The sequence below is a fragment of the Procambarus clarkii genome, chromosome 27 (assembly GCF_040958095.1).
Source record: "Procambarus clarkii isolate CNS0578487 chromosome 27, FALCON_Pclarkii_2.0, whole genome shotgun sequence".
Lineage (NCBI taxonomy): Eukaryota > Metazoa > Arthropoda > Malacostraca > Decapoda > Cambaridae > Procambarus > Procambarus clarkii.
Window position 1 is genome coordinate 22,446,999 of NC_091176.1, and position 25,654 is coordinate 22,472,652.

Consider the following 25,654-nt stretch of genomic DNA (forward strand, 5'->3'; position numbering starts at 1 on the left):
CTGCCTACAAAGTTCAACAACGGGTGCACCATTTTAATGCTTCCGAATGATCTCTTGCTTTTCCTCTATTGTCATCCTCACATGCGATTTCTTGCCTTGAACCTTACCACTGGCTTTCTTGGGACCCATTGCGATGTATATTATAACAAATTTTATGCTCAAATAGCAAAAACTCCGAAAATAAACAGTAAATCCTCGTGAAGAATTCAGGCGGGATAGTCACTGGGCACGAGGCACTGGCAAACTGAAGGGCGATTGCCGTGCCACCATGCGCTAGGTCGTTCCGTATGCGTATCAACAAACTTGTATCCTGAGGCAACCCTCGTATCCCGATACAAATTTTCCGAGCAAATCCTGCTCGTAACCCGAAAAACTCATAACCAGGGGCACTCGCAAGCCGAGGTACCACTGTATATAGTAAAGGGTAAGGCTGGGTGAAAACAGTTTGTTGGAAAGAAGTAAATGTATATGTATATATTGTACAGGAAATGATAATTCATGATCAGAACTTTATTAGCTTACTCTTGGTCTTTATGAAGCAGCAGTGCTACTGTGAATGACTGCTAGTGTGTTGAAGCGCTTCTTTAGCCATAATACCATGTATTGTAAATGATGAAGTAATTGGATAAGTTATATATTTCGTGTTATTAAATTTTTCTATAACCTTTTACTAAAGACATTGCTTACTAATTATGATCATATGGGGTGGATCCCCATCCAAGTTACGAAGACATCTGAATTATCCGGGTTACTTAAGGTGCTCCTAAAAAATTTTTTTAACATTTAAGAATATAATATATTTTATGAGAATTTTAAGCAGTGTAAGAAACTTTCAAATACTGTAGACACTCGCTAATCTGGAATCAGACCATCCGGAAAATGCAGTAATCCGGCCAAAATCGTGGCTGGATAAAGTTACTGTATTAAACCATCCGGCCAAAATGTCCATGGGAACCGGACCAGTGAGTGTTTGGCTGGATCAGTAGCCTAACACTCCTTGTACACCACCACCACCAGGGAGGGAGTCACCCCTCACTGCTGCTCGCTTCCTCTGTCCTGCCCACATTCACTGCCTCCTTCCCTCCCTCCCTTCCCAAGAGATCCTTCTGTAGGTGGCAGTAGATTGCCAGCCTGAAGAATTTCCATCTAATACAATATAGCATTCATGAAACAAGTTTTTTTTTTTTAAATTTTCATTATCCTAATAATATTGCTAAACAAAATCTGTAACCAAAAATATATATATGATCATGTACATCCAGAATGTACATGATCTTTCTCCCCCAACTCCCCTCCACGTGTGTCAATACGTGGAGGGGAGTTGGGGAGGCTAGCGTGAGGTAGGGGAAAGAGGTGACCAGGAAGGAGATCACAGACATGTGATCAGTCTCTTTCCAGTCTCACCCACCCACCTGCCTGCACACCCACCTACCTACCCACCCACTTGTTCACCTTCCTACCTGCTCGCCCACCACCTGCCTGATAGCCCACCTACCCACCTGAATGCTTGCCCACCCACCTGCCTGCTCACCCACCTTCCTGCTTGATAGCCCACCCACCTGTTCACCCATCTGCCTGCTTGTCCATCCACCCACCTGTTCACCCATCTGCCTTCTTGCCCACCCACCCACCTGCCTGCACAGAGCTGCCAACCCACCCACCTGTTCACATATCTGCCTACACAGACCTGCCAACCCACCCATCTGTTCACCCACCTGCCTGCTCTCCTACCCACCCACCTGCTGGTAAGTGGGTGGACCTGCCTGCTCACCCACCCACTTGCCTGCTCGAACCTGTTCACCCACCAAGCCCATCTGCCTGCCATCCACCCATCTAAAACCTACCTGCCTGAATCCACCTACCCACCTGCCTGCCCACCCACCCACCCACCCACCTACCTGCCTGCCCTCCCACCCACCCACCCACCTGCCTGCCCACCTGCCTGCCCACCCACCTGCCTGCCCACCCACCTGCCTGCCCACCCACCCACCCACCTGCCTGCCCACCCACCCACCTGCCTGCCCACCCACCCACCCACCCACCTGCCTGCCTGCCCACCCACCCACCCACCCACCTGCCTGCCTGCCCACCCACCCACCCACCCACCTGCCTGCCTGCCTGCCCACCCACCCACCCACCCACCTGCCTGTCTGCCCACCCACCCACCCACCCACCTGCCTGTCTGCCCACCCACCCACCCACCCACCCACCTGCCTGTCTGCCCACCCACCCACCCACCCACCCACCTGCCTGTCTGCCCACCCACCCACCCACCCACCTGCCTGTCTGCCCACCCACCCACCCACCCACCCACCTGCCTGTCTGCCCACCCACCCACCCACCCACCTGCCTGCCCACCCACCCACCCACCCACCTGCCTGCCTGCCTGCCCACCCGCCCGCCCGCCCACCCCCCTGCCCACTTACCAGCTAGGCAGCTAACCACCCACCCAACCCCCACACACACTAATTAGTGTGTGTCAATTCAAATCATGATTGTGGTATAAAAATTGTTGGAAATGGTCCCTTTTGGATTCAGAGGTGAAAAAGTATGTTAATCCGGAAAACGTAATAATCCAGCTGGGGGGTCCTTCCCATACAGTCTGGATTAGCGAGTGGAGACAGTACTTAAATATAATTATTCCTTAAATAACAGGCAATATTGTGAATAGCTTTTGTGCCCCAAGTTCATTGTAACGTTAATTCTAATTTATAAATTGCTCTATACATACAGTGCCAGTATGGTTAAAAAAAAAAGACTGCAGTATTAGAGAATAAAGATCAGATACTAATTCTCCTTGTATTTTGCAAAGTAAACTCAAAAGACAAGTTTTGGGGAAGGCATACCAATTTAGTAAACATGAGCAGCTAAAGGTACATTTGTTGCACATGTACTTAACCATTAAACTGTGCAACACGTCATATGACATGTTGAGTGACTTGCCCAAAATTGCACATCACGTCATATGACGTGTTAGAGTACTACCCAAGATTTAAATGGCTAACGGATACACAGAGTTCACCTCACCTTCATCAGGGCTCTTGTAAACAGACGCCATTTTTGTTTTAAATCGTGGGCAACATTCCCGCGTGTGAGGGCCTCAGTACTGCGTGAGCCACTAAGGCGCACTTAGCTTTCATGCTGCGTGCGCTGCAACAGCATCACTTAAAAATATCAAAATATATATGTACATGCTATTATTTAGTGATGATAGTATTACAGAAGACCCCTGAATGATAAAAATGACCAGGATACTGATAATAGTTGGATTGTTGTGATAATTAGCACTGTAGTGAGAGGAGTAATCTTAGTGGAGAGGGAGGTAGCGTTGTCTGTTGACTCTGTGTGACCACCTTTTACTGTCTGGACTCACTATACCAGCTTAGTGGTTCGCTATTGTGAACAAAACATGCAGATACTTGTATAACCTGTGTATATAGTGTAATAACCAAAGTATTTGTTTATTGTTTTATGAATATAATTGAATAAATAATATGCACTCCATAATTTTGAGTACAGCGATGATGCACACATTTTATTATATAAATATATCACACTACACACTATTGAATAATATTACAGTGGTACCTCGCATAACAATCGCCCCAAAAGGTGAACATTTTGGGTAACGACCGGCCTGATCGGCGACAAATCGTCCCATATGGCGAAAGCTCGTTTGAGTAACGTCAACACCACATGATGGGGTCGCGCTGCTTCTTACACATTCTTGGACGCCTCCGACGATGCAAATAAATTATGTTGTTCTTGTTTAAAGATGCTAATGATGCCGAGATAAAAAAGGGCGATTGCTGAGATGTTGCAAAGCATTGATGTTTTTGTAGAAAAAAAAATGAAATTTCTGAAATACAACAAATGTCAAAAAGGTTCGTTCGGTGGTCGGCAGGTAAGATGCTCCATGTTTCTTACATAAAAAAAAAACAAAATAAAAAAACTGAAGAATTTTGAAAACCAGAACAAATGTCAAAAAGATTCGTTCGGTTATTTACAGGTAGGCTGCTCCATGTTTCTTAACCACGGTGCTGTGCCGAGTTTACTGTGAAATTCCCCCTGTGCACATGAAATAAAGTGTTCCCCAAAAATTCATTCTTTCTTCGTAAAATAATAGATTCCCTTCCCTGAACATGTCTATGTAAAAATAAATACCAAATTCCACTTACTTTGGTTGTGGGGAAGTGGACAAGGTGCGCTGTGACGTTATCAGGGCCTGGTCGCCCGTGCATGAATCGCCCAGACACGGTCGCGCAGGCCATTCAAGCACCGGGTGTTGCCACAAATGTATTTTCAGTTATTTGTTCTATGTATTTCCAATGCGGTTTTATTTTATTTTTTTATCGTATATGATGCATATTTGTGTCCTTTACAATATGTATACAGTAGAACGTTCATAATGTTCCATGGAAGTGTGATACATGTGTCAGTAATGTGTCCACAATAAATGATTATTGTTGCAATATTACTTGTTAAAAATTCACTAAAATTACAATATGTACAGTTTCACACACTATTTACACGGTAACACACTGTATTACACACTCAGTACTTCGGAAGTGAGTAATAATCAACGAAGTAGTCCATGGTGCACAGTGCGACTTTGCTCTCGTTGCACCCGGTACAGATAAATTTTCGCTTCCCGTTTCTTCATTGTGTTCTTGCAAATAATGCACTCTCGTACACCCTTGGCTTTAGTACTTGTACTTTGTATGTAGCCAAGCTTGTAAAGCATACGGTAGTATTGAAAAGATTATAGGAAAAGATCAATTTGTAAGGTAGTCTTGAAAAGATCGCTTTGTATGGTTTCACACAGGAAGAGATTCAGCTTGCCTCAAAGAGTGTCCGTCAGTCGGGAAGAGATTCAGGTATTCTTGAAAATATCTATAGAAAACACCACCATGGAAGCCGCTAACACTGTTCATCTATGCTACTTGTATCAGATGCATCATCATTGAATGCAGAAAAACGATTTATCTATGTATCATCAAAATAAATTGGAGATAGCATAGGATTGCAAGGGTGACGCTCAGAGCTACAACTGGATACGCTCACTGAATCGTCCTCATGGGTGCTGTATCACTTGCATTCGATCTTTGTGTTAGGTCCTTATTGTACCTAGCTTCACCAATATTATGACCCTTACGTTCTTCAAACAATAAGGTTTGAATTTCACCGACACAGCGTTATCTTTCAACACCGCGTCGGACAGGTGTTTGGGAGCCAGAGATGCGTGCGCCACCCATGGTTGCTCCTTCAGTACTAACTAACCCAGCCAGCAGCCCTAGGGCATTCTGGGAATTTTTTCCAAGATGGCTGCCTCTCACTGGAGGTCCTAAGAGTCCATTTCGTACACAACCAATCTCGCACACATTTAAAATGGGTACAGAAAAATCAGAGTTTTCTCAGTTGGCGCAGTTTCTCGCCGACCGAGAATACTCGGCTGGCGCAGTTAAGTGGTTAAATAAAAAATAAACGAAAAATAAAAAAAAATTGAAACAATTTGGAAAATGGACAAATGCCATAAAGGTTCGTTCATTGTTAGTCGGGTAGGCTGCTCCATTATTGAGACGTAAATGAAAAATACAAAACATGGAATACATTTGAAACAAAAAAAAAAGATTGTTATAATGGAGCTGCCTACCCGTCAAACACTGAATGAACCTTTATGGCATTTGTCCATTTTCCAAATTGTTTCAACTTTTTTTTTTAATTTTCATTTTTTTTTTATTTAAGAAACATGGAGCAGCCTACCTGTAGACAACCAAACAAACTTTTTGACATTTATTCTGGTTTTCAAAATATTTTTTTTTTATTTTTTTTTTTATGTAAGAAAGGTGGAGCAGCCTACCTGCCGACTACCGAACAAACCTTTTGCTATAAGACAAATGAAAAATAAATATTGAACAAATTTAAAGAAAGAAAAATGTCATAAAGGTTTGTGAAGTGTATGTAAGGTGGGCTGCTCCATAATTTAAAACATCGAATATCATATTGATGTTTTTCTGTGGTAGAACAGATTAATTTGATTACCATTGATGTCAATGGGGACATTCATTTTGTATGACGTCCATTTCACATGACGATGACAGCGCTGGAATGGATTAAATTCATTATTCGAGGTACCACTGTACAGCAAAAAAATGAAGAAAAAATCAATCGGAGACATTGAAATAATTAGGTAATTATATCTTTGTGGCAACTCCCGCCTGACAGCTGTGGCGGAGCAGAACTTCCCTGACACTTGCTGAGTCAGCTCCTCTTTATCTTGGGGGGGTAGCCCCGTCGGCTCCCCGGAGCATTACAGGCTGATATGCTAATGTCAGACTTTGGCATCAGTCATGTGTATGGAGTTCTGTGGGCCTAACAGAGACCACGAGCCAGAACCTAGCCCCCTCAGAGAGGCAAGGGGAGCAAAGATCTATAAAAAAACCCGGTGTGGTTAGAAGCATTCTGTGTCAACCATCGACTGAATTGGGCACCCAGAAAGGTAAGCGTCCCAAAACAAACCCCTGTTCGGGTTAAAATTGCTACCTAACGCCGAACTAGGGGATAGAATCCCCCAAAAAGATACGAGCAAACTAGCATGGCGTCACCGCGTCGCTTTCTGCGCAGCTCCCCCTCCCTGGGAGGGGGAAGGGGGAGCCACAGACCCCCACGCCGGCAATCCACACCCCAGTTCTTCGGCTGATGCTAAAGGCACCGGTTGTGTGCTCCGGCTCCAGTGGTTGTTTCAGTACTGTACCTAGAGTGTGGTGTCTGTCTTCTAGGTGGTGTGTGAGCTGGGAATGAATCTCCAGTACTCGGGCTGCATGCGCCTAGGGTTCCCTTCCCGAGGTGCCCTGTAAGTACTGCCCTTGGGGCTTGGTTACCTTCCACAAGTTCCTTGGATCCTGCTTCTGCTAGGCCGTTTACTGTTTGGTTTTCGGCCACCCTTTGTGTGATAGGGGGGGTTCTGTCTCCATTGTTCGCCTTAGGGCCGCGGGGACACTAAAACCCCTTCCCACCCCTTCCGGGCCGCGGGGACACTAAAAAACCCCGAAATCATCTCAAGATAGGATAAGGGGCAGTTTGCACTGGTAGGGGCGCAGGGTACTGCGCAGCTTGTTTTCACCAATCTCTGGAAAAGGTGAAGGCCTGGGTACAGCCGTACCCAGGCCAGCTCTGTTACGCTGTACTCTTGCGGGGTTTTCTTTTTCTTTTTGTTTGTCTACCTGGTGGGGGGTCTGCCTTTGGTTCTTTCCCCCTTTTGTACCGAGTTCTCTCCCTTCTTCCGGTGGATTCCCTGCTAGGTCCCTGTAAGTGTACATGTCCCGGGGGTTCAGTTCTTAGAAAGTTGTTTGGTAGACATGGGCACCGGTTAGCAGTACCCTGCCTGGGATTACCTGAGTGCGAGTCCTTTTATAGTAAACGCTCGGGACCCTGGGAAACCCCTAGGGAGCGTGGGCCTGATGGATGTGGCCCCGGAGTCCCCCCCCTCGCTTTGTGCGAGTTCGAGGGTTGCTTTGTCCCCTTGTCTCAGGGTGACTCTCTCGGTTTTGCCTCCATCTGCTGCCTGTGAGGTCGGTGACACCTTCGACCTTGAGTCCTGCGAGTTTTGTTGCTTGTTTGTGACTTGGTTCCCAGTCTTATGCTGACTATGTGGGTGCAGGCAGCACGGGCATTGCACTTTGGGTGTCAGTGGCAACACGCTAGGTTGTTTGCTCCTCGGAAGCCCTGAGGCTGCCCCGTTTTGGGGGTGGTCTTGTCGGGTCCCTCCCCCCCACCCTCTTCCTCCCTGCATCCGGGTCCTTCCCATCTGTGAGTTCGGGGTCGTGGTGGGGTTTCCATGGTTTTGAGACTCAATTGGTCTTGGGGAATTCCCTTTCCAGGGTAGCGACGGGGGCATTCGAGCCTGTTCCTCCAGCAGTGTTGTAAGAGTCTGCCAGTGGGCTCCCTTCCTTTGTGCTTTTCACAGCTGCCCTGGTTTTTTCTTGAGGCTGGGGCTTTGGGAGGAGGGCTCGGCCCCAGGGCCTGCTGTGTGTGTTCCCTGGGCTGGGAAGGGTTCCTGCCTCCGGCAGCACCGATCTAGTAACATTGTCGTGACCCTTCCATGCCTATGTTCTGCAGGCGAGTTTATGCGGTCTGGAATCTCCTTCGTCCAGGCACTGGTTCATTTTGTGGGTACGAATGGGAGTACAGACGTACGTGAGAACATGGAATGTACAAACAGGGATGCCTGCAGCGGGCCTATTGGCCAATACGTGGCAGCTCTTGTTCCTTACCTCCCGATTCGAACGTCAGAACACAGGTGACTGCAGGAGGCCTCTTGGCCCATACGAGGCGGCTCCTGACTATGCCCATCCAGTCACACATTCCATTTTTTGGTTGTGCCCGGAGTCTCCCTGGCATCCCTCCCTCCCTCCCTACGGGCAGCGGTTTTTGCATTTTCTTGAAATCCAGCCTCAGAACTGGGGTGTGGATTGCCGGCGTGGGGTTCTGGGGCTTCCCCTTCCCTCTCCCGGGGAGGGGCGAGCTACGCAGATAGTGGTGCGGTGACGTGTGATGTCATGCTAGTTTGCTCGTATCTTTTTGGGGAGTTCTATCCAATAGTTCGGCGTTAGGTAGTAATTTTAACCAGAATAGGGGTTTGTTTTGGGACGCTTACCTTTCTGGGTGCCCGATCCGGTCGATGGCAGACATAGAATGCTACCAACCACACAGGGATTTCTATAGGCCTTTGCTCCCCTTGCCTCTCTGAGGGGGCCAGGTTCTGGCTCGTGGTCCCCTGTAGGCCCACAGAACTCCATACACATGACTGATGCCAAAGTCTGGCATTAGCATATCAGCCTGTATAGCTCCGGGAAGCCTCCGGGTCACACCCAGAAAATGGCGTTTCATTACATTCAACGCTGGTTTTTTGCTAGACTTCCCCGCCCTATTGCGGCCAAAATATGCCACTTACGATTTTTTTTATTATTTTTTTCTCGTGATCAGGGAACACAAGTTAACAGGTTTATAAGATATTTTTTTTTTATGCGCTAGTAGATGACAAAGGCCAAATATCCCAGAGCAGCTTAAGGGTTAATATGGTATATATTAGGATCACTTAAAGGATCAAGATAAATGTAATTTAAGAACTGGTTGCTGGTCATTTTTAAACGCAGTGCATGTTTTCTGGCAAAACAAAAAACAAAAAAGTTCTGGAACTCTTAATTGGGTATTTACATTCTTACAATGTACAGGTATTATAAATATGCTCGCAAAGGTACTAATGTTTACAACTGAATTTGGGTATGATTCTATATTTGTTTTGATAAGTCTTGATTATTTGAATAATAAAGGTGGTGTTCAGTAGAAACTGTACACCATCTTTATTTACTGCTCACCACTATTGGGTGCTGATACTGTATTAAGAACTACTTATTTTTGGCAGATTGAAAAAAAATCATATTTAATTATGTTTAAGAGTGCTATTCACAAGATGTATTCACTGTTGTGGAAAGGATGCAATACATTTAACTGTCGGTCTACTAAAACATTAGCAGTAATAGAAAGAAATACATGTACTGTAACATTAGGTCTCACTGATGTAGCTATATTCAGTAGAGGGCACTTATGAGTTATTGATTTGTTTATAATAAAGGGGATATTAGTTAAAATATATATTATAATCATTGAAAGGGTCATATTTGATTATAAACCAAGTGGTACAGTATTTAGAATAGCTATATTTTTTATAGATACCTAAAAACTGAAACTTTGAATAAGGAAATTAGTTGGGAAACTAGTGAATTACTCGAGACTAAACTTCAAACAAAATGTATCTTGCTAGGTGTTGAGCCCTATGTTTCGTGATGTTTTATGCTGTTTATTTACCCCTTACAGGTGAGGAATGAATCAGATTACAAGAGCACAGGATGAAATTATGTCAAATAATCACATTTTATATATAATTTAACATTATTTAAAAATTAAATAACAGAATAATTTATTTTAGGAGTAGACACATGTGACATTGATGAATTGTCAGCAACGACAACACCAGAGCAGGCAATGACCACTTCCACTACTTCCATTGCTTCGGGAGGAGAAGGTGAAACTGCTCCCCCTGTAGCTACACGACCTGAGAGGCTGAGCAAGTACATCCATGATGTTCTAGCCACTCCACAGTATGCCAAAGAACGATACTTACTGGCTGGTCACTGTAAACCCAATTCTACTTTAATGGTTGGTGTTTTTGTGATACTATATATATTAGAAATTAGTTTAATCATGAGTACAAATCAGTATTGTACTGTCATTGTTCACGAGCACTCATTCAATACTATAAAGCTTTGCTGCTGTACTGGATGGGTTGCCTTTTTTGCCCTATTTGAACTCTCGCTCTGGTTGAATCTTACTCCCAGGGTATTTATCAGAGTTCACTAGGTGTGATTCTTTTGAAGCTTCATGTCAGAAGGTGTAATAACTTTTTCTACTTTGATAACAGGCTCATCTTAGCTCTTGGTAATCTGCTTTGCCTATTTGCTAGTGATTATGCATTGGCCGTGCCTTGCATTTTCGGCTTTCTGGTAAATGTCTGTTCATTTTGCTTTAGCTAGGGGTCTGCCAAGACCCTCCTGCTGTCGCATTGAATGTTGGCTTCAGCTTCTCTTCTGACTTCAGGTTTTAGTAAGCAGAGTGGTTCACATTCAAGGAGTGTTGAATATATTTGTGATCTCTCCCAGCTTTTTCCTCTCTGGATGATATGGGAGGTGAACGAGACCACTTTCACATGGATTTGTTGCATACAGTATTTGACTTTTCTCAGTTGGATCTAACTGCATTGTATTTTTTGTGGTATATATGGCTTGGTGTTAAATGATTTCCAAGCTCTCTGCCGATCTTTGCATGTGGAGTTTCTTGGGAGAATATATAATCTTTAAGGGGGAATGGGTAGTATTGTTCCTTATCCAATTTATCTTTTTTTCTCTTAAATTCTCAGAGGGGGGGGGAGAGGGAGGGGGAGAGAGAGGGAGGGGGAGAGAGAGGGAGGGAGGGAGGGAGGGAGGGAGGGAGAGAGAGAGAGAGAGAGAGAGAGGGAGGGGGGGGGGGAGAGAGAGGGAGGGAGGGAGGGAGGGAGAGAGAGAGGGAGGGAGAGAGAGAGGGAGAGAGAGAGGGAGGGAGAGAGAGAGGGAGGGAGGGAGAGAGAGAGAGAGAGAGGGAGGGAGGGAGGGAGAGAGAGAGAGAGAGAGAGAGGGAGGGAGGGAGAGAGAGAGAGAGAGAGAGAGAGAGAGAGGGAGGGAGAGAGAGAGAGAGAGAGAGAGGGAGGGAGGGAGAGAGAGAGAGAGAGAGAGAGGGAGGGAGGGAGAGAGAGAGAGAGAGAGAGAGGGAGGGAGGGGGAGGGGGGGAGAGAGAGAGAGAGAGAGAGAGAGAGAGGAGGGAGAAAGAGAGAGAGAGAGGGGAGGGAGAAAGAGGGAGAGAGGGGGGGGGGGGGAGGGAGAAAGAGGGAGGGAAGGAGAGGGAGGGAGGGAAGGAAGGAGAGAGAGGGAGGGAGGGGGAGGGGGGGAGAGAGAGAGAGGGAGGGGGATAGGGGGAGAGAGAGGGAGGGGGGGGAGAGAGCGAGGGAGGGAGGGAGGGGGAGGGGGGGAGGGAAGAAGAGAGAGGGGGAGAGAGAGAGGGAGATGGGTGGAGGGGAAGAAAGGGAGTGGGGGGGAGGTTGAGTTAGTCCTACATGCATGTGTATCTTCTAGAGCAGTATTTTGTAACGATACCTCTTGAAAAGCATTCTGACATCCTTGCTTGGGACTTCTGGTGTTCCGTTTGCACTTTTGCCACTTGATGCAACCTGTTCTCGCAAATTTAATAAGTCAATATTGACTTATTAAATATGTGCATAGGTGACATACTTAACATAATAGATACCCTTAAAAAGATTCATAGAAAACACCGACCTTACCTAACCTACTTAGTATGTTAAGATAAGTATCTTATTGCTTCGTAATTACAATTATTACCTAACCTATAATAGGTATAGGTTAAGTAATAATTGTAATTACGAAGCAATAAGATGCTTATCTTAAGATACTAACAAGGTTAGGTAAGGTCGGTGTTTTCTATGAATCTTTTTAAGGGTATCTATTATGTTTAGTATATCACCTATGCACGTAGTTAATAAGTCAATATTGACTTTACGAATTTGCGAGAACGGGTTGCTTGATTATATTGCAGGATTCTATCTAACTACAATGTCAATGTATAGCACTAGATAAACAGATCAATTCGTGTTAGACTAGGTTGCCATGCAGCAGCTCTTGGGATAGTCTTTATCTACTTCCTGCCTGTTCAGCTTTGATAGTGCACTGTAGCACAAACAGGTTTATTTTTTCACAAAGTCATGTTACTTGTAATTTCAGTAGCTGTGTCTGCATCAGTCTTTCCTTACAGACAACCTGAGCTTATGGAATATAGTATCTCAAAAATCAGGGTTTGAATAAATATGTAAGGGTACTTCCTGAGCGATACATTTGAATGTTACCATTTCTCCTTCAATATCTGATTTGCCTATAATACAGTTATAATTGTTCCTGTCAAAATATGATTGGGCTTGAGGTTGGGGTCCCGGTTTTGGTAAGGATAATGCCATCATAATGGTAGTTGAGTGTAATTACCTGAGTGTAGTTACAGGATGAGAGCTACGCTCGTGTCCTGTCTTTCCAGCACTCTTTGTCATATAATGCTTTGAAATTACTGACGGTTTTGGCCTCCTCCACCTACTCGCCTAACTTGTTCGAACTGTCTTCTACTCTGTTTACAAAAGTGAATTTTCTTATATTTCTCCGGCAGCTTTGTTTCATTAGTTTAAATCTGTGATCTCTTGTTCTTGAAGTTCTAGGTCTCGGGAATTCTTCCCTATCAATTTTATCGATTCCTGTTATTATTTTGTACGTGGTGATCATATCGCCTCTTTTTCTTCTATCTTCTAGTTTTTGCATATTTAATGCCTCTAACCTCTCCTCGTAGCTCTTCCTTCAGTTCTGGGAGCCACTTTGTGTCATGTGTTTGCACCTTTTCTAGTTTGCTGATGTGCTTCTTAAGATATGGGCACCATATAACTGCTTCATATTCCAGCTTTGGTCTAACAAAAGTAATGAACAATTTCTTTAGTATTTCTCCATCCATGTCTTTAAAAGCAGTCCTGAAGTTAGAAAGTGTAGCGTAGACTCCTCGCTCAACGTTCTTAATACAGTATGGTCCTCAGGTCATGGTTTTCTGTCTAGCACCACCCCTAGATCTCTTTCTTTATCAGAATTCTTTAAAAATTTCTCACATAATTTGTTGTGTGGGGTCTGTTTCCCTATTCCACATTCCATAACATGGCATTTATTCACATTAAATTCCATTTGCCAAGTGGTACTCCATATACTTATTTTGTCCAGGTCTTCTTGAAGGGTATGGCAATCATCTAAGTTTATTATCTTCCCTATTATCTTAGCATTATCAGCAAACATGTTCATATAATTTTGTATTCCATCTGACAGATCATTTATGTAGACAATGAACATTACTGGTGCAAGAACTGAACCCTGTGGTACTCCACTTGACATTTTTCCAATCTGTTACATTGCCTCTGATTACTGCCCTCTTTTTTTCTATCAGTTACAAAATTTTTCATTCATGTTAGAAGCTTCCCTGTCACCCCTCCAATATGTTCCAGTTTCCAGAACAACCTCTTATGAGGAACTCTGTCAAAAGCTTCTTTTTTTTTTAGGTACAGATAGATGCAGTCAACCCAACCATCTCTTTCCTGTAAAATCTCTGTGGCTCGATCATAGAAATTGAGTAAATTTGTTACACAGGATCTTCCAGATCAAAAACCATACTGTCTGATATTATATCGTTTTTCTCCAGGTGTTCTACCCATTTAGTTTTAATTATTTTTTCCAATATTTTGACTAACACTTGTCAGTGATACAGATCTATAATTGAGGGGGTCTTCCCTGCAATCACTTTTGTAGATTGGAACTATGTTAGCCTTTTTCTGCACATCTACTATGCCTGTACACAGGGATGCCTGAAAAATCAGTTGAAGCGGAATGCTGAGCTCGGGTACACATTCTCTCAGAACCCATGGTGAAACGTCATCTGGACCAACTGCTTTGTTCTTACTTAACTCCTTGAGCATTTTTTCCACTTTGTTTCTAGACACCTCTGTGTGCTCTATGTTGTTCACTAGAATTCTTAGTGTCTGTTTTCCTGAAGATTTTATTTTGTACAAACACACTTTGGAACTTTTCGTTTAATGTTTCACACATTTCCTTTTCATTTTCCGTGAATCTGTTTCCCATTTTCAACCTCTGAATATTATCCTTTACCTGCAATTTGTTGTTTATGAATTTATAGAATAGGCCTGGTTCTGTTTTACATTTGTCCACATCCCTTTTTAAAAATTTCTTTCTGCCTCTCTTCCCTCCTCCCTGTCCGGCCCATTGCTGCTGTGAGGTGGGGGGGGGGGGCTTGGTAGGCAGCAATACCCTGGCTTTCTCACAAATGATGGCTTCTGAAACACTATCACCCTTTAACTCCTTGTCGTGTATCCAAATTACAGTAATAACAACTTTTCCACTTCCTCGTGTATTTGTGGTCTTTGTTTTGTGATTGTTGATACGCCTTTTGCCACTTTAGCACTCGTAATGTCCTTTTTCTTGGCAAGTATAGTGCATATCGTTGATGTTGATTTGTTGTACTGCCTACAAAGTTTAACAACACGTGCACCATTTTAATGCTTCCGAATGATCTCTTGTTTTTCCTCTATTGTCATCCTCACATCCGATTTCTTCACCCAGCCCAGCCCTTCACTTTCAGGCACTCAGAAAGGTAGGAATTCCGAAGCCTTGAACCTTACCACTGGCTTTCTTGGGACCCATTGCGAGATATATAACAACAACTTTTATGTTCAAATGGCCAAATATCCAACATACACTGTAAATCCTGGTGAAGAATTCAGGCAGGATAGTCACTGGGTGCAAGGCACTAGTAAACTGAGGGACGCTCGCCGTGCCACCACGCACTAAGTCGGCCCGTACGCGTATCGACACCCTCGTATCCTGAGGCAATGCTCGTATCCCAATGTAAATTTTCTGAGCAAATCCTGCTCGTAACCCGAAAAACTCGTAACCAGGAACGCTCGTAATCCGAGGTACCACTATATCTGTTTTCTGTGGAGAGCCCCTTCAACTCCCCGGAGCTATACCGGGTTTATGTGTATATATTAGACCATGGCAACAGTTAATCGAAGGAGTTCTAGGCCTACCAGGGACCAGAGTCAGAACCTGGTCCCCTCAAGAGAGGCACAAGGAGCAATGGCCTAAAGACACCCCCATGTAATTGGAAGCAGTCTTTGCCTGCTATCTACCAGGTCAGGCACCCAGAAAGGTAGGAATTCCAAAACAAACTACAGTACTGCTGATAAAAAAAAAATTGCAAACTGAAAGCCGAACAAGCATCAGAACTCCCCAATCAAAACCAAGGAAACAAGTATGACGTCACCACAAACGCCGCTCTTCTGTCCGCACAACCCCTCCCCCCCCCTCCCTGGGAGAGGGACGAGGGGGGTCCCAGACCTCCACACCAGCAACTCTCCTCAGTTCACAGGTTGATGTGAGGGTGAACAGTTGATCAACTCTGGCTCCATCCTTTAAGCAATGCTGCAGTGCGGTGGTGGAGGTTAGTTTTGGTATTGTGCGAGCTGGGAGTAACACAAAAATACTGGGGCTGCATGCACCTAGGGCCGCCTTTCCTAAGTGCCCTGTACGTACTTCCCTTGCGGCTTCAGGGTTATCTTCCCTGCGCCGTTCAGGAACTACCTCCGTGTGGTTCTGTTGCTACTCGGTGATTGCCACCGGGGGTTCAGCTGGGGTGGTTCTTGCTCCTGTTTTCCCTTTGGTAGGAGGTAGTTCCGTCGCTGGCAGGGGCGCAAGGTGCAGCTGTCTGATGTATGCATAGTGGCCGATTCTGTTCCCCCTAGAGATGTGCTTTTGCGGGGTTTTCTTTTATTTTTGTTTTGTTTTGCCTGGTGTGGCAGTAGGACCACTTGTAGAATTTTGGTGGCCCTCCACTAGGTCCCTGTGCTTGTACACGTCGCAGGGGTTCCGCTCATAGTTTGTTTACTTGGTAGCTCTGGGATAACCGGTTAGCAGTACCTCGCTTGGGCTTCCCTTAGCAGTCAGCCTAGGGCCTTGGAACCCTCCCTTGGGGGCTCAGGTCTCTCCGATGGGAGAGACTTCAGAGTCCCACCTCGCCTTGTGTGAGTTTGAAGGTTGCTCTGTCCCCTTGACTTAGGGTGACACTTACCATCTTTGCCTCCGCCATGTTGCTTGTTGGGTCAATGACACCTTTGACCCAGAGTCCGGCGAGTGGTGTTCCTTGTTTGTACTCCAATTCCCCCAGCCCAATGAGATTGATATTTGGGTGCAAGTAGCTTCGGCATTGCCTGCAAGGTTTTTAGGTTGCTGCAACGCGCAAGGCTGGTTGCCTTTCCGGATGCCCTGCAGCTGCCCCGTTTTGGTTATAGGGACCCGGACTTGGGGGTGTTAGTTGCCTCGACTTTTTCATCTTCACCCCCTAGTCCTTCCCTTGCTGTGGTTCATCCTACTCCCCCTGCCTGCTCCCGGCTCCCAAACGTCTGAGGGTTTCAGAGTCGGGGCAGGGTTTGCCTGGTGGTGAGTCTCTGGCGGCTTCTGGGAATGCCTCTTCCGGATTGGCAGTGGAGGCATTCGAGTCTGTTCCTCCTCCTGAAGCCCTTGGGCTGTGCCAGCGGGCCCCCTTCATCCCGGCTTTTTCGGCGGATTCTGCCTTTTCTCCAGAGGTAGAGGGTTTGGAGGACTACACGGCCCCGGGTCCTGACATGGAGGCTCCCGGGGCTGGGGAGGAGTTGACTTGGGGTGCTTGGGTGTTGGTACCCTCGGCGTCGGGCTTGTTGTTACAGGGGGAGGGGTTTTTCCTATTCCCCCTCCTTGTACAAGTTTGATATGGATGCAACTCCTCCCCAGTTCGGTTTCGGGTTCCCTTGGGTTTCTCGGTTCCCTCCTTCCGGAGGTTTTCGGGTTTCCGCATCACATCAAAGGTGACGGGGCTTCAGTCTTGCGAGACCCGGATTTCGCCTCGGTAATGGATCCTCCATCTTTCGAGTTTGGCTCCTCGTTTTCTTTCTGGATGCGTTACGAGGTTCTGGAGTCGTCCTGGTTGGCAGACTGCCCTTTCTTTTTATTGGGGGCATGGCATTCGTTCTGTCGGACCCGTGCGCTTGAATGGCGGGAAGTAACTATGGTTGTTCAGGTTTACCTAGGGGCGAATTTGAGTACCTATCTGAGTGCTTGTTTGCCCCCATACTTCCTCGTGATGTCGGTTAGATTCAGTTTCACGTGCAGGTTCCCTCCCTTTCGGTGTCCCTGGTGGCCGAGGAACTGTGCACCCATGGGCATTTGGCTTTGGTCTTACGTTTCTTTTCTCTACTGAGAAAAGAAACGCAGTTGTCTTCGGAGAGGCTTGGCGAGGATGTGCAGGAACTGGGATCTGGGCCGATGTCCGGTGTGTTTGCTTTGGCAGCTCAGGCATTGGCTGCCTTGTTGAAGTTGTTTGCGCCGATTCTGAGGGAGGCGGTGTCCCTGTTCTTTGCTTCTCATCTCACGTGCCGACAGACAGTGCTCGTCCACTCTTTGGAATCTGCTTGTGCCCTGGCTTAGATTTTTGTCCCCCTTTTTGTCCGTTGCTGTTTGCAGAGTCTGCGGTGGTGCATTTTCTGCAAGTGGCTTCATCTAGTTATATATATATATATACACATCAGCCCGTTTGCAGTCTTTTCTTTCTTTTCTGGCGAAGAATGAGTCTGCTGCTTTCTGAAGGGGGTCCGGGGAGCCTCCGGGTCTCACTCAGAAAATGGCGTTTCATTACATTCAACGCTGTTTTTTTGGTGAACATTTAGTGAATATATTCAGTGCAAGAATATAATTTTTTTCCCATTTCTTGTGTATTAAGTATAAATGGCCAGTAGTTAGTTATATATATTAGATTTGCTCTGCTTTTATTCATAACTTCTATAGATTTCATTGAATTAATTTTTCATTTTAATTGTCTATTCTAAATTTTAGATACCCCTTTCTTTCATAAGTCTTGCATATTTTGTTGTGGGTTTAACTTTGCAAATTTGTAATACCAAAGCTGTATTATAACTACTTCTCTGTAACAGGTGTACAGCACTGACTTGGAGCCAACTCCACTGTATGTGTTCAAAATTATACCTGATGCTGACAAAGTGGTGCTTCAAGATGAGATGATTTTTTTGTCTGACACAGTGTCTCGCAGGAGGATCACAATGGTGTCCACATTCTTTTCCTCTTCATCAAAAATAGATGGAACAATAGTAAGTATTCAGATGTTGAATTTTATGAATATTATTCAAGATTACATGATAATATTGATAAAGAATGACTAGAAGAGTGAATTTAAGGTACCTTACTGTATTTTGTGTTGATTTCGGGGATCAACTTCCCTGCGGTCTGGTCTCTGACAAGGCGTCCTAGGACAAGGTAGTGTCCCGATATCTTTAGTTTTACTGGGAATCAGTTTGGAGTCGTCTTATTCCTGAACTTTTTTCCTTCTTCATGGTTGTACACCATTCCTTCCACCCCGTTCCATCCCAAATCCTTATCCTGACCCCTTCCAAGTGCTATAAAGTCGTAATGCCTTTGCACTTCCCCTTGCAATTTAAAAATTTCTTCATGAACCTGTCCTGGGGCCAGGCTTGTCTTGTGATAACTTGATCTTAAAAACTGTTGTTTGGACTGGCTTGCAGGTCCACATATCCATTACAATCCATTTTGTCCAGTGGTTTTGGTAAGGTATTTGGAGAAAATTATTCATCAGAACATATTGTACAGTGCCTTCGAAACGGACATTACTGGTTATATTTTCATTAATGACTAATGTGATGGTAATTATTAAATTGTCTTTATATCAGTAAAATACATGGATGTCTAACTCTTGCTCAGACCAACCATACTATAGGAACAGTTTAAAACAAAATTAAAATTCCCAATGAACACATGAAATGCAGTTCCTGGGGCATAGTGGTAAGAGGCTTGCCTGGCCTTTTGCGAGCGCTTTGTCCTGGGTTCGTATCCTGGTGGGGGGAGGATTTATTGGGTGCAAATCCTTAAAAGTAGCCACTGTGTAACCCAACAGTAAAATGGGTACTGTACCTGGTTGTTAAACTATTTGGCAGGGGTCATATTCCAGGGAACATAGGATTAAGGACTTGCCCGAAACGCTACGAGTGCTAGTGGCTGTACAAGAATGTAAGAACTCTTGTATATATAAATAAATAAATTAAAATGCATTTTAATTCAAATTTTGTCTTTACAAATATTTATATTTTTTATATTTAATATATTCTCACATTAGAGTTTAAAATAATGAAAGATGTACAATAAAATGTTAAAATAAACTATTTTGTGTAAAGCGCTTTTATATTTTTTCTCAGGATTGCAAAATTAACCCAGTTATACAAGAAATAGAATTACCAGAAGAGGAGGAAATTCTCTATATGTGCCCAAGTCCTCCTTTAGTGTCGCTGGAGATGAACTCTAGTCCTCCATGCTCCGGGCAATCTTCCATCACAGGGAAAGCAAGGGGCGAGGAGGATGAGGAGGAGGAGGTAGAATTGCCGTCTCATACCTGGCCTCATGGGTGCCTAATACTAACCTCAGAAGCTCTCTATATTTGCCAGCCAAGGTGAGATTTATCAATGTTTATATTTTGGTACAAACCATGAATTTTGTTTGTACGAAAATATGCATAGAATGAAAACTGGTTCGATTTCAATCAAACTTTTTTGACTAGTTGTATATGAAATTGGGTTCAACTTGCCCAAGTCTCAGCATTGTAGCATAAATAGGAAGGGAGAAAAAAAATATTGAATTATGTGTCAAAAATATTCCAAAATGGTCAAAAATTAACATCAAACACAAGTGTCAAGTGAAATCATGTCTATGACTCTAAGCTATCACAATAGCATATAATTAAGTATTTTAATATTTACTTTTATGCCCCCCAAAAAATTCCAAACAATAGAAAATTAAATTTTTTTTTTTTTTTTCCATATTTTTTATCAGCCGATTTGCATGAAACTTGTACACCTTACAGAACATATGCCTATCTGTAAAGATGCAAATTTTGGAGGACATTGGTTAAAGTCAACTTCAACCACAGGTGGCAGAGTGTTAGTTCTTACTTGTTTTCAAGTAACATAAAATTACATCTCCTCTTTCATTTTTTTTTTTGTCAATTTACATGAAATTTACACATTATATGTAGAGATGACGTCTCTACAACGTTCATAAAACACTTAATTCCTAACTTCATTTATTGATTTTATAAATATTTGCGAACATGAAATATTGGCATGTATTTTTGTCGGAACTTTGACTACTTGTATTAGTAAAACTAAGCATATTTTGGATAATCCTTTATTGTATGCTAATATGATATATGAGTGTCATAGAAATGATGTCATTTGAAACTTGTGGTTGTAGATAATTATTGAAAATGTGTAAAATTCATTGGAAAAAAAAACATACATCCCTTTCTATTTAGGGTGCGATACTGAAACGTAGAAAAGTTGCTACCCTTCTTATATACAACTAGTAAAAAAGTTTGGTTGACATTAAACAACATTTCCAAATCGCATAATACTCCCCCTTAGTCATTTCTGTGGGGAGCCCCTTCGGCTCCCCGGAGCTTACTAGGCTGATATGCTAATGTCCGACTTTGGCATCAATCATGTGTAGGGAGTTCTGTGGGCCTACCGGGAACCACGAGCCAGAACCTGGCCCCCTCAGAGAGGCATGGTGAGCAATGGCCTATAGAAACCCCCGTGTGGTTGGAAGCATTCTATGTCTGCCATCGATTGGGTCAGGCACTCAGAAAGGTAAGCATCCCAAAACAAACCCCCCTATTCTGGTGAAAATTTTTGCTACCAAAAGCCGAACAAGTGGATAGAACTTTCCTAAAAGGAAAGAGCAAACGAGCATGACGTCACACGTCGCTGCGCCACTTTCTGCGCAGCTTCCCCCTCCCCGGGAGTGGGAAGGGGGAGCCCCAGACCCCTGTGCTGGCTATCCATCCATAAGTTCTAAGGCTGATGCTAGAGGCAGAGGTCATGTGCTCTGGCTCCAGTGATTCCAGCACTATGCTTTGAGTGTGGTGCTGTCTTCCAGGGGTGCGAGAGTTAGAAGTTAATCTACAGTACTCAGGCTGCATGCACCTAGGGTTATCGTCCCTAGATGCCCTGTAAGTACTGCCCATGGGACTTGGGGCTACCTTCCACAAGTTCCTCGGGGCCCTGCTTCTGTTGGGCTGGATTATTGCTCGGTTTTCCGGCTGCTCTTTGGGTGCTTGGGGGTTTTGTCTTCCTTGTTTACCTTAGGGTAAGAGGCAGTTGCACTGGTATGGGGCGCAGGGTGCTGTGCAGCTTTTCACCATTCATAGCGGCTAGCTCTGTTCCTTTGGGTACGTTGTCCTCTTGCGGGGTTTTGTTTTTCTTCACGTTTTAGCCTTGTGGGGGATCTGCCTTGCTTTCCCCATTTCTCAGGTAGTGTGGTGAAGGCACTGCTTGCACCATATCTGAACAAGGGCCACATATTGTACACAGATGTGGAGGAGGAGCATCACACTGAGGAGTCACACTGCTGCAGGCTCCAGGAGAATTCAAATTATTTAAGTGTTGAGAGCAGGGTGAGGGTTACAAGTGGTGACCCAGAATACATGAAGGTGTAGATAATTTGAAAAGAAACTAAGAGATAGGAGATAAGTGTTAGTGAATGAAAAATCTGTGGTAGAAAAGTTGATCTTTCAAAACAGCTGAATGTCAACAAAGATGGCCGCCGCCACCACTGGGGAAGACAGTACCCCATCAAAGGAATTTTTTGCAGGTTTCTCTCAACAAGATGCAATGAAGCAATGAAAGGTGGTTTTCTTGGCAGGTTAGTGATTATGAGGACATGCTAAAGAAATATGAAGAAAAGGTAATTAAATTAAAACAAGAAATTGAAGGTCTCAAGATTGAGTTTTGTAATTTAAAAGGAAGTATTTACCAGCAAGGTAAGGAAATTAACAGCTTGACTGATAAGGTAAGGATATAGGATGCACACGTAAAGGAACTGGAAAAGGATAATGAAGCTTGGAAAGTGAAGATTAGGGAATTTGAAGAAATATACAAGAAAATAGACAGGTATGGTATTCACCCAATTGTACTCGCCTAATTGTGCTTGCGGGGGTTGAGCTTTGGCTCTTTGGTCTCTCCTCTCAACTGTCAATCAACTGGTGTACAGATTCCTGAGCCTACTGGGTTCTATCATATCTACATTTGAAACTGTGTATGGAGTCAGCCTCCACCACATCACTTTCTAGTGCATTCCATTTATTAACTACTCTGACACTGAAAAAATTCTTTCTAACGTCTCTGTGGCTCATCTGGATACTAAGTTTTTACCTGTGTCCCCTTGTTCGTGTCCCACCCGTGCTGAAGAGTTTTTGTCCACCCTGTCAATTCCCCTGAGAATTTTGTAGGTGGTTATCATGTCTCCCCTTACTCTTCTGTTTTCCAGGGATGTGAGGTTCTGCTCCTTTAGCCTTTCCTCGTAGCTCAGTCCTCTTAGTTCCGGGACGAGCCTGGTGGCATACCGCTGAATCTTCTCTAACTTTGTCTTGTGTTTAACTAGGTATAGACTCCAGGCTGGAGCTGCATACACCAGGATTGGTCTTACATAAGTGGTATACAGGGTCCTGAACGATTCCTTACACAAGTTTCTAAAGGCAGTTCTTATGTTGGCCAGTCTAACATATGCCACTGATGATATTCTTTTGATGTGGACCTCTGGGGACAAGTTGGGTGTTATATCAACCCCCAGGTCTTTCTCTCTATTTGACTCTTGCAGGATTTCACCTACCAGATGATACCTTGTGTTCAGCCTCCTGCTCCCTTTGCCTAATTTCATTACTTTACACTTTACTGAGTTGAACTTTAGCAGTCATTTTCTAGACCATTCCTCCAGTTTGTCCAGGTCATCCTGTAGTCTCTGTCTATCTTCATCCATCTTGATTCTTCTCATAATTTTTGCGTCATCAGCAAACATTGAGACGAACTAGTCTATACCCTCCGGAAGATCGTTTACATATATTAGAAACAGGATGGGTCCAAGTACTGAGCCCTGTGGGACTCCGCTGGTGACATCTCGCCACTCTGATATCTCCCCCCCTCACTGTTACTCGCTGTTTCCTGTTGGTTAAGTACTCCCTTATCCACTGGAGCATCTTCCCTTTTACTCCTGCCTGTTGCTCCAACTTTTTTTTAACAGCCTTTTATGGGGTACTGTGTCAAAGGCTTTCTGGCAGTCCAGGAAAATGCAGTCGGCCCACCCTTCTCTTTCCTGCCTAATTTTTGTTGCCTGGTCATAGAATTCTATTAAACCTGTGAGGCACGATTTACCATCCCTGAACCCATGTTGGTGGTGCGTTACAAAGTTATTTCCCTCCAGATGCTCTACGAGCCTTTTCCTCACGATCTTCTCCATCACCTTGCATGGTATACAAGTTAGGGAAACTGGCCTGTAGTTCAGTGCCTCTTGCCTGTCACCCTTCTTGTACATTGGGACTACGTTAGCTGTCTTCCAACTTTCTGGTAAGTCTCCTGTTTCCAGTGACCTGTTATACACCATAGAGTTGGAGTTGGTGGACAACTCCCAAGGAAGTTGTCCACCAATACTGTCACCTTGTATTGTGCGCCCCTGACAGAGCCACTGCAGCTTGCGTTTCGGCATTGATGTTACTTCTGCACCGTTCCGCAAGCTATCTTGTGCATTGTTTCACCTCCGGCTTGCTCATGCGCTGCCTGAGCAATCCTGGTCGTTGGACTGGGTGTTCTCTCTCTCTCTCCTCCTCTTCGGTTTGTGGTGGCCCCTTCAGTTCAGGTTTATTTTTTCAAGGCTCTTTTTCCTGTTGGCATTGGCCTCTGAGGGTCGGGTTGGGAGCTTCATGCTCTCCTCCAGAACAGAAGTTTCTGCTCTTTTGGTTCTGGTAGTACAGTATGTTTGTTTGCAGCCGTCTCCTTCTTTTCTGGCGAAGAATGTGACTGCTTCTTTCCGGAGGGGTCCTTGGGTTGTTAATGCTTGGTTGGTTAGGCCTGGAGTGCATCATGGGTTGTGTCCAGTTGCGGCTCTCCGCCGTTACTTATGCACCACCACCTCGGTGGTCGAATACTCTCTTTGGGCTGACCCGGTTTCCCTTCTTCCCAGGGTTCGGGTCTCTCAAGTCCTTCACAGGGTTATTTAGTCCAGCCAGCCAGCGGTTTATCCTTGTTCCCATGACATTTGTAAGTTTGCTGCACTGGCTGCCATCTTCGGTAACATGTTTTGGGCTGACATTCGGGTACTGGGTTTTTGGAGGTCGAACGGGTTCCTGGCCGCTCGCTACCTTATCAGTGTTCCTGGGCCTAGTTGGGACTGTGATGCATTGGGTTGGCGGTTGCAGCCAGTTGTCTCGACTTCTAGTTGGGGAGCATGGGCCAACCGCCTCCCGGTTAAGTCCCTCTTGTTTTGTCTTTGGTAAGTAGCTATGAGGAGCCTCTTTGGCTCCCCGGAGCTGGAAAGCCAAAGGGGCTCCCCCTAGAAAACCAGCATTGAATGTAGTGAAAGGCCATTTTCTGGGTGAGACTCAGAGGCTCCCTGGCAACTCTCCCTCCCTCCAGTCGGCAGTTTTTCGCGTGTTTTGACATCGAGCCTCAGAACTGGGGTGTGGATAGCCGGCACTGGGGTCTGGGGCTCCCCCTTCCCCCGCATAGGGAGGAGGTGGTTGTGCAAACATCGGGGCGGTAATGTGGTGATCATGGGCGGTAATCATGCTCGTTTGCTCGTTTTTATTTGGGGAGTTCTGTCCACTAGTTCGGCTTTCAGTAGCAATATTTTAACCGGAATAGGGGGTTTGTTTTGGGGCGCCTACCTTTCTGGGTGCCTGACCCAGTCGATGACAGACATAGACTGCTTCCAACCACACGGGGATTTCTATAGGCCATTGCTCCTTGTTCCTCTCTGATGGGGGGGGGGGGGAGCCAGGTTCTGGCTCGTTATCCTTGGAAGGTCTAGAACTCTATGCATTGACTGATGCAAGGGTCTAATACATTCATATCAGCCTGGTTAGCTCCAGGGAGCCTCTGGGTTTTGCCCAGAAAATGGCGTTTCACTACATTCATCTCTGGTTTTATATTTTATGTAATAAATTTTGTTCATCTTGGATTGTGTTCTATTTTACCCCATAAAATTCCAAAAAAATCTAAAAAAAATTTTGTTTGATACAGGGTCTCAGATTGCATTAATGCATCATATTGGAAGTTTATTGCATTTGTAAAATAAGACTTAATTTGTGCATTAAAGAAAAGTTTATTCTTCAAATTTTTTTTTCCTTGTTTCTTTAGAACGAGTGTGGAATCTCTCTTCATGAACTTGGTGCTGAGGGCTGGTGATATCGACTGTGCTAACAAACTTGGAGTCATCTTCTCACTGGACCCCAAGCTCTTTGAATTGGCTGCTGACGTGAAGCTACGATCTCGTAATTTCAGTTCTGCCATTGCACT

At 44.7% G+C, this 25,654-nt stretch overlaps 1 protein-coding gene across 5 annotated transcripts in view; it reads left to right on the forward strand.

Annotated features, from left to right (window-relative positions):
* ca (claret) overlaps nucleotides 1–25,654 on the forward strand; it is a 93,783-nt gene that overhangs the window by 17,071 nt on the left and 51,058 nt on the right. For all 5 annotated transcript variants that reach the window (XM_045749193.2, XM_045749194.2, XM_045749195.2 and 2 more), the window contains 4 exons: nucleotides 9,989–10,218; nucleotides 18,218–18,391; nucleotides 19,511–19,761; nucleotides 25,496–25,654. The exon at nucleotides 25,496–25,654 is cut by the window's right edge and continues 16 nt beyond it. In XM_045749193.2, coding sequence (XP_045605149.1) covers nucleotides 9,989–10,218; nucleotides 18,218–18,391; nucleotides 19,511–19,761; nucleotides 25,496–25,654 — 814 coding nt within the window. The remainder of the gene's footprint in view (nucleotides 1–9,988; nucleotides 10,219–18,217; nucleotides 18,392–19,510; nucleotides 19,762–25,495) is intronic.